The sequence below is a fragment of the Bos taurus genome, chromosome 22, assembly GCF_002263795.3.
Source record: "Bos taurus isolate L1 Dominette 01449 registration number 42190680 breed Hereford chromosome 22, ARS-UCD2.0, whole genome shotgun sequence".
Classification (NCBI taxonomy): domain Eukaryota; kingdom Metazoa; phylum Chordata; class Mammalia; order Artiodactyla; family Bovidae; genus Bos; species Bos taurus.
The window spans coordinates 56,899,849-56,915,366 of record NC_037349.1 but is presented as its reverse complement, the minus strand read 5'-3'; the positions used below and the strand labels follow the sequence as shown (position 1 = coordinate 56,915,366).

Genomic DNA, 15,518 nt, shown 5'->3' with positions numbered 1-15,518 from the left:
CCTCTGGCTCCCGGTCTCCCTGGGGCGGGAGCCTGCGCTCCCATTGTTGTATCCCCGTGTCACCTTCCCTCCCTTCCTCTCCTGGAACACCACCATCTCACATTCTCTTTGGTTTTTATCTTCTTCAAGCAAGTCGCAGTCCCTGACCAATGCCTTCAGCTTCTCTGAATCTTCCTTCTTCCGCTCTTCAGCCAGTGAGGATGAAGCCAAAGCAGAGACCATCCGGAGCTTGAGGAAGTCCTTTGCCAGCCTCTTTTCAGATTAGCTCTGCAGACACACAGGGGGCCCCCGGCCCAACTGGGAAAGGCGTCTGAGACACTTGCCAGCAACCGGCCGCCACACTGGGTGGTGATGTCCCGTGCCCTTGACGTGTGTGGCCCCTTCCTCCGCTCCGTTGTGCTCAGTGGTGTGGTACAGCCCAGCAAAGGAACCAGGTGACGGTCTCAGGGCAAGGTGCCTAACCAGCGAGGGGCACCTGGCGTCAGAGAGGGTCGAGCCCCCTTTCCCGTAGTCGTGAGAGTTTCCTCTGAGGTCCCCGTCTGCTGTGACTTTAGTGGCCTTACTGTGATAGCGCCATCATGTCTTACTCTCCCTTGTGAAACCAGGGTGCCCTTCACCGAGGACAACTGCTTGCTTCACCGAGCTCAGATGCAGTGCTAAGCATGCCCCCCTCCCACTGTAGTCAGTGCTGCCCATTTGGGGAGGAGAATGTTCTTGCCCTCCCCCAGATATTCTAGGCTGTACCTGTTAGGGACTCACTCACACCCGGATCCCTTGTCACACCTGTTTAGCTGTTGGAAACACCCCTTCCCAACACACGTGGTTCCTCGGCTTCTGTGGTGGTGAAGCGCCTGTGGTCTGCTGACTCCAGCGATCAAGGACCTGTGCTCCCCCCTTCCCCACCCCCACCCCCCGATCACCATCCCCTCCGGCGCAGTCCTCCTGAGCGGACCGTGGTGGTCTTGAGCTCCTCTGAAGCCGTGCTGTAGAGAATGCATGCCGGTACGCCAAGTTCTGTGTTCCTCTCCAAATAAATGTTAAGACTTTTGGTGTAATAAAAGCAGCAGCATTCACCAGCATTTGATTCAGCCGTGAGGTCTTCCCTAGGCCGCCCTGTTGACTGAGATGTTGGTGACGCCTGCGCGCGAGTGTGCACGAGTGGAGGGCAGAGAAAGGGTGAAGCTGTCGGTGTGTATGTGACTGTCTCTGCACGTGGTTGAGAACATGACTGTCCCTCAGACGCTCCCTAGGCCGCACTTCCTGACGTCGCCTGGGCAAACCTTTTCCTCCAGGATGGCTGGACCTCCTTCAGTAACTCAGCCATTCCACCCGTTGTACAGGATGTAGAGCCTTTCCCTTAATAATAAGCATGGCACCCTTCCTTCCATAGCGGCCAGTCCGAGCCACTTGTCAGGTCCATCCATTTCCTCAGCTCCAACCCACATGGAGGTGCCAATGAGGCAGGACAGACCTGCTCTGGTGAGTGGGGTCCCCAAGCCCCCAGCATCCTGAACAAGTCTGCGCTGGAGGGATTTCAGTCTGGCTTCCTCATGACTCTTGGGTGCTCAGGAGTGTGTTCCCCCGACCACAAGCGCCGTGAGGATGCACACTGAGTCTGCCCTGATACTAACGTCTTACCTAAATAATGTCCTGTACACGATGCCCACCCCACCAACCACTCAACCAGATAATACCCATCCTGATGTGCGGTCTTGCTAACTCCTCACAAACAGTAGGTGCTGAGAGGTCTAAGAATGAAGTCCTCTGGTGCCTGGGTCTCCCTCCGAACTAAGCCGAGGCTCCCAGGGTTTGAGGATCTAAAACTGCCTCTTCTTCTTTCTTTTTTTAAATGTTTGTTTCCTGGGGCTTCCTTCCCTGGCGACTCAGACAGTAAAGAATCTGCCTGCAACGCAGGAGACCTGGGTTCGATCCCTGCGTGGGGAAGATCCCCTGGAGATGGAAATGGCTACTTCAGTATTCTTGCCTGGGAAATCCCATGGGGACAGAGGAGCCTGATGGGCTATAGTCCATGGGGTCACAGCTGATTGACTAACATGCACATTTGTGTATTTAATTAAAAAAAAATTTTTTTTTTGGCCGTGCCACACTACATGTGGGATCTTAGTTCCTTGACCAGGGATTGAACCTGCACCTCCTGCAGAGGAAGTTCAGAGTCTTATCCCTGACTCTGTCCAACTCTGTCCAAGTTGTCCTTCTGCCAACTGTTTACACTTAAAAAACAGCAAGTAGAACCTCCACTGAGTGACGTCTGGGGGACAACCCTTCTCCCACCACAATGCACATAACCCGGGCACAAACAGCCAACAAAACAAACAAAAGGAGGGTGGGAGGGTAATACCTGAACTCAAGGGAATTGATCTTCATGGTTGCTTCCACTTCCAACCGAGAATCTCCCACTTGCTGTTACTTCTATCCCCATCCCCTGTTCCAAATGTGTTTTAACAGAATGAATTTGTTTCATTAAAAAGTATTTATTGAGCATTTCTTTTGAGCCTAAACACTGTGACGGATTCAAGGAAATATTTACTAATATATCCACAGTGGCTGCTAAGTTCTGGGCACAATCCTAAGCACTCAACATATATCAATTCATTTGTTCCTTGCAATGTGATAGACGCTATTGTTTTACAGATGAGGAAATGGAAGCAAATCAAGAGTCAATAACTTGCCCAAAGTCATCCAGCTGGTCTGTGGTGGAGCTGGGCTTTGAACCCAAGGAGCAGAGCCCCATGGCCTTGCTTACTTTGTGACATTATTTTTATTTAATCTAGCAGAAGCAGCAAGGTACAGTTTTATTGAACTGTACAGAATGTGAGAACAAAATTATAAATGTACACAAAAATTCTTCACATCCATACCTACCTCCTTCCTTTGCCTTCTCTCTGTCCCTTGGCCCCAGGGAAAGGAGGGGTGGGAGAAGGTTAGGGTACTTGTTACCAGTGTTGACCCCTTGTCCTAGAACCATGAGTAACATACACAATGCACCTTATTCTGATCAAATATAACTCTGGTTCTTAAAAAATTACTCATTCTTCCACATGTGATGTCAGAGCAAAAGCCGCAAGTGGCTTATTTAGAAGATGAGTCAGCCTGGAACTGCTGGGGTGTCAGAAAGGGGAGGCATTTACCAGAGGTCACACAGCTTCCTAGTCCAAAGGACACAGGGATCCTATCCAGCCCTTGGTAACGGGGTAGGGCCAGAGGTGGGGGAGTTCCATTCAGAAACAGCAGTCTTGATTTATAAAAAGACAAACCCAGAGACTGGGAAATTTGCTACTTTCAGCAATCAGTAAATATTTGATGAATACCATGATAAAAAGTTATCTAGAGCTTGCATCTCCAAAGGTCGGAGACAGTCCTCCATAGATGTTGAAACCTTTGGTTTATCAGCCAGCTCTGACCACTGTGCCACCTTCGCCGCAGCTGATGGGGATTCCCTACCCACATCCTCACCCCAGATGAACAGCGATAGGTGCTTCATCCCTCCCCTCATGGAATCTCCACCTCCTTGGGTCAAGACAAATTCAGTTCTCATCGTTTATTTGTTCACAACACTTTATTGCGTCCTTACTAAGCTCAATGCATTCTTTGAGTTAAGCAAGGCTTCTGCCCTCACAAAAGTTATAGCCCAGGAGGGGAGGTAGCATATAAACAAATATAAAGTGGGGAACACTAAGTGCCATGAGGCTAATGCAGCCAGAATGTTAGTTTGGAAGACTGTTAAGCTTGAGAGGATTGGTGAGGATGTGAGGAACAAGCATGTTGCAAGTGGGGATGTATGTTGGCACCAGCACTTTGGGGAACCATTTGGCAAGACCTAATACATAAACCCCCTGGCTCAGCAATTCCATTTCTGGACACTCATTCTAGAAAATCTCTTGCACATGTAGTCAAGGAGGCAACCTAAAGAATATTAGTGTCAGCACTGTTAGTGAAAAATGGAAACAACCAACTGTCTGCTGTGGAGGAATTAAAACATAAATTGGTTTATTCTTACACTGCAGAACTATATAGGAGATAACAAAAAGGTTTGAGGAATTCAGATAAAATATGGAAGGGAAGTGGGAAAGATGAGCCAAGGGAGTGTAACATGGACAACAGCCATACATGCGGTTGGAGTGGAGCTTCCTTCTAGCCAGGCGGTCAGAGAAGGTGGCACCCAGAGGGAGCCGTGAGCAACCCACAGGGTTGGGAGGCCTGCCGGCCGCTGGGAATAGGGGGAGTGCGCAGAATTCAGGCACTGAGGTTTTCAGTGGCAAGTTTCATCTAGTTCTATCATCTTCATTTTACAGGTGAGAAAACACAGACAGCTTACGGAGCTTGCCGAGGTCAGGAAGGAAGTTAGTAATAGAAGCAAGTGAGGCTGAGTCCCAGATGTCCGATGGGCTGGCCGCTCGGGACACTGTCCTTGGTGAGATAAGTGAGTCTCTTTCACTTCCAGGGGCTTCTAGCGAGGGTGCAGCTGCCAGGAGCGTTTCCCAGGGGCTGGGAAGAAATGGAAGGGTCAGTGTTGGGCAGTGGAAGGAGTTCTCAATTTACATCTGAGTTTAAATCTTGGTCCCCGGTGGCTCAGAGGTTAAAGAGTCTGCCTCCAATGCGGGAGACTCGGGTTCAATCCCTGGGCCAGGAAGATCCCCTGGAGAAGGAAATGGTAACCCACTCCAGTATTCTTGCCTGGAGAATCCCATGGACAGAGAAGAGAAGCCTGGTAGGCTACAGTCCATGGGGTCGCAAAGAGTCAGACATGACTGAGTGACTTCACTTTCACTTAAATCCTTGCTTGGCTAGTTGTTAGCTAATTGACTTTGTGGCAGCTTTTCCGTGCCTTGGTTTCCTGATCTATGAGAATAATACTATCTTTCTGAAGAGGTTAAGAGTTAAATGAGGGAGTTCACCTAAAGTCTGTTTCTAACACTGGTCAGCATGTGAGAGAATCATAAGATATCCCCTCCATCTCACACAGAGAAGAGCAGCGTCAGCTCCAGCCCCCCCACCCCCTTGGCCAGGACTCCTTTGAGAACAGCTACACAAACAGCAGTCATGCCTTTCTTCCTCTCCTGTAACCAGTTGGACATAAAGACCACTGTCAGCCCATCCGATGCCTTTTCCTAGGGCTATGGCTCTTCCAGGTTGAGTTGGTGAAATTGAGTTGAGGGTAGACACCTGGGGACGCAAAAGCTGCCACCTAAACATCCCACTAGCAACGAACACAAACACACACACAGGCCAGAAACCACTGCAGCTACAGAAATGACTGCACAGACCCCCTCTGACTCTAGTGGACTAATTTTTAAACACTCATACCATATGATCCTCCCTGCAGCGGTGTGGTTTCCCTCAACCAGCTCCTTTGGGGAGGCTGAACATTTGTTCCAACAAACCTGCTGCTTATGCTCAGAAAGTAATTGCCCTCAGATCTGTAACCCTCAGAGAGCATCACCAACTCAATGGACACGAGTCTGAGCAAACTCCAGGAGACAGTGAAGGACAGGGGAGCCTGGCGTGCTGCAGTCCACGGGGTCTCAAAGAATTGGACACGATTTAGCTAGCAACTGAATGACAACAACAATCACTGGAGCCCTCAAACTGGAACTTCTGTAACTCTTGGAAGATCCAGAGTTCTTTGCCTCGGAACCTAGAAATTCCCACGCCAACTGTTCTGTGCATTGGGCACTTTGGCAGGTCCTCAACACACCCCCAAAATGATTAAGAATTTTTATTTTAAAAAAACACTTAAAGTTCTTTTGTACTCAACTCTCATGATTAAGCTAGATAACATGTAAGGTTCAAAACACAAGGTGACTATAAATTAGTGAGATCATTTTTTTGTGTGGCTTGTAAACTGGTTTCAAAGGAGATGAATCCCAGAGAAGGAGTCCTGTAGGTTTTGAATAGTTTCTCTTTGAAATAAATGTCAAGACCCATCAAGAGTATAAGATCGATAAGATTCTGAAAGAAGATACATTTCAACAGGCAAATTCTGTTGTTTGTTTAAAATAGTCTTCTTACTGTCTAATTCTCAGGTCACAGACTACACTCAGAATAATGTTTTCCTCCTCAAATAATTGTGATCATTCTACCTTACATCTGTGTAGTATTTTGCAGTTTATTTAGCACCTTGGACTTTAAAGGCACTTTACAGTTTATAAAGCACCGATTCATCTCTCAACTTGTTCAATTTTTCACAACAGCCCCCTGAGCCTATTCCTCATTATAAGTGACTTCCAAGTGTCTGAGCTTTGGTATCCGGCTCTAATATTGCTCTTCCTCCTACACATCTCCCTGGACTTCAAAGCCTGTTGTTTGTAAACATGTGGGGAAATCATGCAATTCTTCATTCTCTCTGGGAGACCCTTCTCTTCTTCAACACCCTCTCACTGTCTGAGAACTTGCTTTCCATCTTGGTAGTGATGTAGTCTCACGCGCACACACACACACGGATGCACATTTATGCTTGTCCACTGGTCTATATTTTCAGGAGTCTTTTCTCCTGTTCATGGTCTGTACGCCCCAGCATGTCACTTTATCGGGGAAATAACTGGAGAGAGAGGGGAGGAGGGAACACCAGACAGGGACGCCGCCCCACATGTAAATGAATGTCCCCCAGGGAACACCACCTCTCTGGGAATTTTCGTCCACCTCCATATCCGAACACATCTCTTTTGATAAGAATCCCCACCCTCCAGCTGACTCCTCAGGGCAGCTCCCAGCAGAAAGCCACAGCCATCCCAGTGGATCAGGGATGATGATCAGTGACAGCCTAACAAACCCTAACTGCTCTAGATCCAGTTCTAGGGGAAGGGAGATTAGCTCTATCAGATTACTGATGGGAAGGTTGGGTTTGGACCTCTTGAATCCACTCTGGAGCTCATCACTAGTGACAGAGAATTGCAAGACTGGACCCAAAGGAGCCCTATGGGAGTTCACACAAGCCTGACCTGCCAACATGCTGAAGACCCTCAAACTCTCCCTGAGGCCTGAGCGGTTTGGCGAGTGGACTGGAATGACAATAAATAAATAAATGTGTATTTATTTGTCCTTGGAGCCTCACTAGGTTTATACAATGCAATGCTTGGGATCTAATGATACTTTTAATTTGAATATTTAATACCAAAACAGTGATTTTTCTCAATATATTTCAATATTAGGAAAAGTCAGTAGACTATTTCTGCTTAAAGACTATTCCTTTATTCTGTCCCCACAGCTATTTTATTCACACCTTATTGTGACAGCTCCCTAATTGGGTTTCCTAGCTTCCATCTCTTGCCTATTTATGCCAATTTTCTTTATAAAAGTCTCTGATCACCAAAAAATCTTTCAGTGGATCTCCAGGCTTAGGGAGGAGAGCCTAAATTCCTTACTTTGGGGTATAAGGGCCCCTAGAGTCTAGCCTCACTTTTTCCAGGGAGGCAGTATGTCTAGTGGTCAGGGGTTTGGACTTTGGGGTCAGACTTTGGGGTCAAACCTGGTTCCGCTGCTTGCTTGCTGTGTGACCTTGGGCAAATGACTATATACTTCTCTAAACCTTAGTTTCCTTACTAGAAACTATTTTAGTTGTAACACCTCCTGTTTGTTGAGAGGATTAAGTGAGATAAATACCTGGAGAGTGCTCTGTGCAGGTACCTCAAATACTGATATATAAGGAAGATCCTAATCATATTATTTATCATCAGCATTACTTTTCAACCTTACCTTTCCCTGTTTAGTTGTAGCTGATTCCCTGTTCTTGCTTGTTTTCTTGCTCCACACATATGCTCACTTTATCATTTTCAGCTGTCCTCAGCCCCTTAAAAATTCTGTTCCTGGGACTTCCCTGGCAGTCCAATGGCTAAGATTTCATACTTCCACTGCAGGGGGTGAGGGTTTGATCCCTGGCCTACGAACTAAGGTCCCATATGCTGCAAGATGTGACCCAAAATATACACAAAATTACTGTCCTTAAACTCATTACCCATCCAAATTGTGTATATCCTTCAAAGCCCAGCTGGAATATCACCTACTCCTTGAAGCACTTGTGGCCCAACTTGGTGTCCCTCAAGGTTGCTCTCTCCTCTAAACTCTTACCACACATGTATTGCCTCTACTACTTACATACAATTTTTGCAAGTTCACACAATTCTATTAAAATGTATACATCTATTTTGTCTCTTTGTTCTATTTCTAATTTTGATGACTTTTATATTGAATTACTTGCCTTTTTTTTTTTCTACCAAAAAACTTGCTTTAGGCTGTTCTGAACACCACATTTTTTCCCCCAACATTTTAGTTTGAAAATCTTGAACTACACAGAAAGTTGAAGTAACTGTGTAGTAACTGAATATCCTTATATTCACTACCTTATCTACAATTAACTTTGTATTATGCTTACTTTGTCCCATTCCTATCCATCCTTCTATGCATACAACCATGCATCTCACATTTTTAATGCATTCCACAGTAGGTAGGAAACATCAGTGCCCTTCACAAATCGTGATACAAATTAGTTCCACCTGGTATGGATTTTGAGATGATTTAACTTATCCCCTCATTTTATAGATAAAAAACTTAAAGCCCTAAGATATGAAGCAATTAGTCTAACATCAGTCAGTCAATCAACAAACATATACTGATCATCTACTGTATGCCTGTATTCTGCAAGGTCCTGGGAACATAGAAATGAATAAAACAGATAAAGGCTTCGCCATCATGGAGCTTACAGCTTAAGGGGGAAGATAGATGTTGGATAGATAGTTGTAAATGGTGAACTAATTAAGTACATGGGGATTCAGCTAAGTGGTGGGTTAGAAAAAGGATTCTGAGAGAAGTCATTACTTACCGTTCAGACCCTCACTGTTGGTAATTTCCAAAGGCTTTCATGCATGATAAGAGACAGCTCACAAATTCCTCCAGAGAGATCAGGTGCTGTAGGTAGTTGAAGGTGAAGCTTTCGTGGACAAGAAGACTCTCAGGGCCGTGGAGGCGTCAGCCTGAGCCCACTCAGTAAAGCTACAGTGTGGAAACACTGGCCTCCCAGCACTCAGGTCAGACTGCAGGAAGCACGTGAATTCAGGCAGAGGGACTCTAGACTCTCAGGAAGCCCCACGTATGGTGGGCTAAAAGAATTACCAATGTAAGGATTTCAGAGTGGCCTCCTGAGCTGGACTTGGTATCTATTTTTAGAGGTGTAACTTCTGAGTAGACTGAGCACATGTGAGTGAAACATGATTTTTCCTTAGGAAATTTCTAGAAGATTCCCTCACGTTGAATGGTTTAAAGATTTCAGTTTCTCTTCCACATTTGTTCTGGGATCTATTTTACTGTTCTAAGGTAAAGAGATAGGTCCATTGCTTGTCTCAAGACAAGGATGTAGGGCAGAGATTTATCAAGGCCTGGTGTCTCATCTTTGGACTTCTGAAGCCAGCTGGCCCTAAGCTAAGTTCATAAATTAATTGCGGACACACCCAATAAGATCCTTTGTCCTAAAACTGCCATTTCAAAGAACATCATTATATCTGAAAGGGACTTGGTTTCTCGTCTTTTCTTTCTTGTTTCTTTTTAAAAATTTTATTTTGCATTTGTAAGTAGACCACATGTTGTTGTTTAGCCACTAAGTTGTGTCCAACTCTTTGTGACCCCATGGACTGCAGCATGCCAGGCTTCTGTTCTTTCACTATCTCCCAGAGTTTGCTCAAACTCATGTCCATTGAGTCAGTGATGCCAGTGATGCCATCCAACCGTCTCATCCTCTGTTGCCCCCTTTTCCTCTGTAGATAATCCTAAAATCTTGCTGAGTGAATGGTTATCATGAACAGAGAGGACTATGTTTTGTATTACTGTTTCCCAATTATTATTTATTAGTTGTTATTCCCAATTATTATTACCCCAGAGTGATCTCTGAATTCCTCCCGTGGGACACCCAGTCTAATAAAAAACAGTTTACCACTGGTCTAGGTCAACCCTGCTACTCAGTTTACAACATCTCTGATGATTGTTCACCCAGCCTGTCTTCAAATATGAGAGTTTAGACTTCCTGTTTAGTGGAATCTGAGCTAAGGGTATATTATAGCCATCATCAAAATACAGAAGTAGAAGCTGCTGATATCAAGATCTCCCTGCGATACCCAGGACAGGATCCTTCAAGCAACAGTCAGTATGCATGTGGGTCAAAGCACTTAGAGTAACAGGGTAGAGATGCAGTGTCAACCTCTGGGTCAAATCCAGCTTTCTGCAGCCCAGGGGAGGCAGGCAGGAGTCCTACCGAGCGTTCCTTGGAAAATGGGGTTGGGCTCTTTGGCAGCATCTTTATTCCTCACAATTGCTTTAAGCCTCGGGGCTGCTGGCTGTTTGAAATAGCATTTTAATTAAAACATTTACCCTAAGTGACAGGATCAGTCTCATGAAAGGTTGCAAAAACCAAGCGCAGAGAGTATTAAAAACGTGTTTCATATTGCCATTTCGCCACTGTGGCCGTCTCAGGCCTCTATCTTCTGTTTTGAAGTCCAAGACTTTAATAGATGAAGTCTCCTAGGATCACAAAATATGTGTCTCTTTGCCTCCATGAAAGGGAGCTTCTTAAACAACCAATAAACATTGGTTTATTGTGCCACATTAGAGGTGGCACTGTGGGAAGAGGGGTTCCTCATATCAGGTTCCACGTCTGAATGAACTGAGGAGAAGAAGTACTATATGTGACGAGTGATCGTGGATAAGCACAAACGGGAAGCTGGACTTCCTACTGGTGGTTGTCCAGAGCCTCCTGATATACCACTGGAGGGCTAAGCCAGAGTTCCCATTCCACCTGAGTCAGGTGTTACCATCTTCCAAACACCTAATACCTAACAAACAAACCCTCAAAGCCCAGGCTCATGAGAGAGAAGGGTGGAGAGAAAGGCAGAACTCTATATGAAAGGAAGTAATTTCTTTTAAAATATACTGTATTTAAATACAATATTCAAGTGAGCATAGGATTCCACACTCTACTGTGAGAAAGGGTGTGGCTGCTAGAAACCAAACTGGGAAGAAACAAAGAATCAAAGTTGGATTTTGGTAGAGGTATCCCAGCATGAGTAAAATGCCAGCAAGGCGCTGGCTGGGAGACTTTATATACTGAGCACAATACAAAGCAATGTTCTAACAAAACACTTGGTGAACCCTCAGAACATAGAGCTCAGGCCGTGAGACAGAACTCTGAAAGACAACACAAAACCTAGCAATCAATCTCTCTGCTTCTGAATTACGCTGACAGTGGCGGCGTTCTTCCAAACACAAATGATTGGTTATGGTAAGGTAGCAATAGGGTGCTGGCATAGGGTGGTTTCGGGTTGTCTGTGTGTGAATGGGAGTCAGTTGGGTCCCTGTTGCATAATTCCCATAGCTGGAGATTAACTGTATGTGCAGTTTCTGTCCCCAACAGATCAAAAGGTGAAGTCCCTTGAGTGGGATGAAGTGACAGTGGGTGGTGGCCCTGAAAGCAGGGGGCTCTGGGTGGTAACAGAACTGTATTCCATTCCCTGCACTTTTGCTGCTTCCACTTTATTCTAAACTCACCTCCATCAAGAATTTTTCTGGAGACTTCCCTGGTGTACCTGTGGTTCAGACTTCACTTCCAGTGCAGGAGATGAGGGTTCAATCCCTGATCAGGGAGCTAAGATTTCACATGCCTCACAGCCAAACAACCAAAACATAAAGTACAAGCAATGTTGTAACAAATTCAATAAAGACTTTACAGTTGGTCCACATCCAAAAAAAAAAAAAAAAAATCTTTCTACTTGCTGGCATTCAGTCTAAATATGGGGCACAGAACCAGGACATTTGCTTTCTTCTTGAGAGCCGTAAAAATCTTTCAGAGAGAAACATCCACTTAAAAACCAGAATTTTAAAATCTAATTTCGATGTATATGTAGAATAATTAAATCTTGAAATTGGAAAGGATTTCAGAGGGTATCTAGCCCAAACTCACCTATCACCAACCCGGCATGGAGCAGTGTACGAGACTGGCAAAGTACAAACAGATATAGACAGAGAGGGAGATAGACGAGAGATAGCCCAGTCTTCAGGCGACCATCTTATTTAACGTATGCTTAGTCACATCCGACTCTCTGCGACCCCATGGACTGTATCTCCTTCCAGGTTCCTCTGTCCATGGGATTCTCCAGGTAAAAATATGGGACTGGGTAGCCATTCCCTTCTCCAGGGGATCTTCCCAGCCCAAGGATCAAACCCAGGCTTCCTGTGTTGCCGAAGTGCTCGTTATCATCTGAGCCACCAGGGAGCCTAACGTGGTGTGTGTGCTTAGTCGCTCAGTCATGTCTGACTCTTATTTAATGACAAACATCAAGGGCACACCCAATAAAATTGGGTTTAAGACAAGAGTGAATACAGTCACCATTATTGTTTAACCTGGTATTGGTGTGTTAGTCAGTGCTGTTAGAAAAGAGAAACCAACCAAAGGAGTAACAATTGGAAAAGAAGCATAAAATTATCTCTTTGGGGAAAAATCCAAGAGACTTGATGGAAAACTACAAATATTTAGAGAGCTTAGTTAAGAAGCAGGAGATGGTGTCTCCCCGCTGCCCCACCACCCCAACACACACACACTTTTAACACGGCACGTTTCTGTTTACTCTTTGTTTTATTCCATTAGTCTATTTTTAAATTTGTAGTCCAGTGCCACATCATTTTAATTACATTAACTTTACAATACGTTTTGATGGTGTTAGGAAAATCCCAGTCTTTTTTTCCTTTTCAAAGTCATCTTGACTGTTTTTTTTCTTGCATTTTTTTCCTGTTCAATATGAAACTTAGGGCCAAATGTCAGGTTCCATTAAAAAGTCTTTTGATGTTGTGATTGAGAAGGCCTTGAATTTGCCAAATATTTGTGGGAGAAGTGACATCTCTATGATAGAAGACGTCCCACTGTGTAGCATACATTGTCCCTCTAAGCCAGGCAGGCCTTCCCTGACCACCCTGTTTTAAATTGCATCCCTTCTCTTTTTTTATTGTATTAAAAATAATAATTTTTTAATTATTTTATGGTTGACTTACAATGTTGTATTAATTTCCTCAGTACAGTAGTGACTCAGTTATGTATATACTATAATATATGTATTATTTTTCATATTCTTTTCCATTATAATTTTTCACAAGATATTGAATATAGTTCCCTGTGCTATACAGTAGGACCTTGGTGTTTATCCATCATATATATAATATTTGCCTCTGCGGTCAGCAAGCAACAATTAGAACTGGACATGGAACAACAGACTGGTTCCAAATAGGAAAAGGAGTACGTCAAGGCTGTATATTGTCACCCTGCTTATTTAACTTCTATGTAGAGTACATCATGAGAAACGCTGGGCTGGAAGAAGCACAAGCTGGAATCAAGATTGTCGGGAGAAATATCAATCACCTCAGATATGCAGATGACACCACCCTTATGGCAGAAAGTGAAGAGGAACTAAACAGCCTCTTGATGAAAGTGAAAGAGGAGAGTGAAAAAGTTGGCTTAAAGCTCAACATTCAGAAAACGAAGATCATGGCATCCGGTCCCATCACTTCATGGCAAATAGATGGGGAAACAGTGGAAACAGTGTCAGACTTTATTTTTTTGGGCTCCAAAATCACTGCAGATGGTGACTGCAGCCATGAAATTAAAAGACGCTTACTCCTTGGAAGGAAAGTTATGACCAACCTAGATAGCATATTCAAAAGCAGAGACATTACTTTGCCAACAAAGGTCTGTCTAGTCAAGGCTAGTCAAGGTTTTTCCAGTGGTCATGTATGGATGTAAAAGTTGGACTGTGAAGAAAGCTGAGCGCCAAAGAATTGATGCTTTTGAACTGTGGTGTTGAAGACTCTTGAGAGTCCCTTGGACTGCAAGGAGATCCAACCAGTCCATTCTAAAGGAGATCAATCCTGGGTGTTCTTTGGAAGGAATGATGCTAAAGCTGAAACTCCAACACTTTGGCCACCTCATGTGAAGAGTTGACTCATTGGAAAAGACTCTGATGCTGGGAGAGATTGGGGGCAGGAGGAGAAGGGGACGACAGAGGATGAGATGGCTGGATGGCATCACCAACTTGATGGACATGAGTTTGGGTGAACTCCAGGAGTTGGTGATGGACAGGGAGGCCTGGCGTGCTGTGATTCATGGGGTCGAAAAGAGTTGGACATGACTGAGCAACTGAACTGAACTGAACTGAACTGAATCCCAATCTCCTAACCCTTCCCTCCTCTACCCACCTGCTCCCCTTCGGCAAGTACAAGTCTGTTCTGTATGTCTATGAGTCTGTTTTTGTTTCAAAGATGTGCTGATTTGTATAATATTTTAGATTCCACATGTAAGTGATATCATATGGTATTCAATGTCTTTCTCTTTCTGAGTTACTTTGCTCATGTATAATAATCTCTAGTTCAATCCATGTTGCTGCAAACTGCATTATTTCATTTTGTTTATGGCTGAGTAATATTCCATTGTCGGAGAAGGCAATGGCACCCCACTCCAGTACTCTTGCCTGGTGAATCCCATGGACGGAGGAGCCTAGTGGGCTGCAATCCATGGGGTCACTAAGAGTCAGACACGACTGAGCAACTTCACTTTCACTTCTCACTTTCATGCATTGGAGAAGGAAATGGCAACCCACTCCAGTGTTCTTGCCTGGAGAATCCCAGGGACGGGCGAGCCTGGTGGGCTGCCGTCTATGGGGTCACACAGAGTCAGACACGACTGAAGCGACTTAGCAGCAGCAGCAGCAGCAGTATTCCATTGTACATACAGTGTATGTGATGGGTATGTATGTATCTTTATCCATTCATCTGTCAGTGAACACTGAAGTTGTCTCCATGTCTTGACTATTCTAAATGGTGCTGTTATGAACGTAGGTGCATTCCTTTTTGGTAGGTTTATTCCTATGTATTTTATCATAAATCTCTGGAGGTCTGTTTCTAAAATCTCTATTATATTTTATCAGTATGAAAGTGAAAGTGAAAGTTAAGTCACTCAGTCGCGTCTGACTCTTTGTGACCCCGTGGACTGTAGCCCACCAGGCTCCTCTGTCCATGGGATTCTCCAGGCAAGAGTATTGGAGTGGGTTGCCATTTCAGTATATCCTTTTGTAAATACCACATTGTCTGAATTATTGGAGCTTTATAGTGAACCTTGTCATCAAGTAGCTTTACCCTCCAGCATTTGTCTTCATCAGAACTATTCTTACTATTCTTCACCTTGTCGATTTCCACAAAAAGCCTTCTTTTTAATTAGAATTGTATCAACTACTGAAGAACTGACATGTTAATAACACTGAACCCACCGACCCATGAACGTGGTATATCCCTCTATTATTTAGGTCTTCTCTAATTCCTCTAAGTAAAGTTTTGGACTCTTCTGTGTCGGCTCTTCCACATATTTTGCTAGTTTTTCTTCCTGGATATCTGATTTTTTTCATGTTATAAATATGTATTTATAAATACATGTTAAAATAATCATTTAAAATTTTGTTGTCTATTTTATTTCTGGTGTA

General features: G+C 44.5%; 1 protein-coding gene across 3 annotated transcripts in view; it reads left to right on the top strand.

Moving 5' to 3' along the window:
• Positions 1–15,518, top strand: part of SYN2 (synapsin II) — a 190,149-nt gene that overhangs the window by 157,146 nt on the left and 17,485 nt on the right. Inside the window, exon 13 of one of the 3 annotated variants that reach the window (XM_024983310.2) lies at positions 130–1,079. The exons of the other annotated variants lie outside the window; for them this stretch is intronic. Coding sequence (XP_024839078.1) covers positions 130–265 — 136 coding nt within the window. The 3' untranslated portion in view covers positions 266–1,079. Of the gene's footprint in view, positions 1–129; positions 1,080–15,518 lie in introns of those variants that run through there. 3 annotated transcript variants of the gene reach the window in all.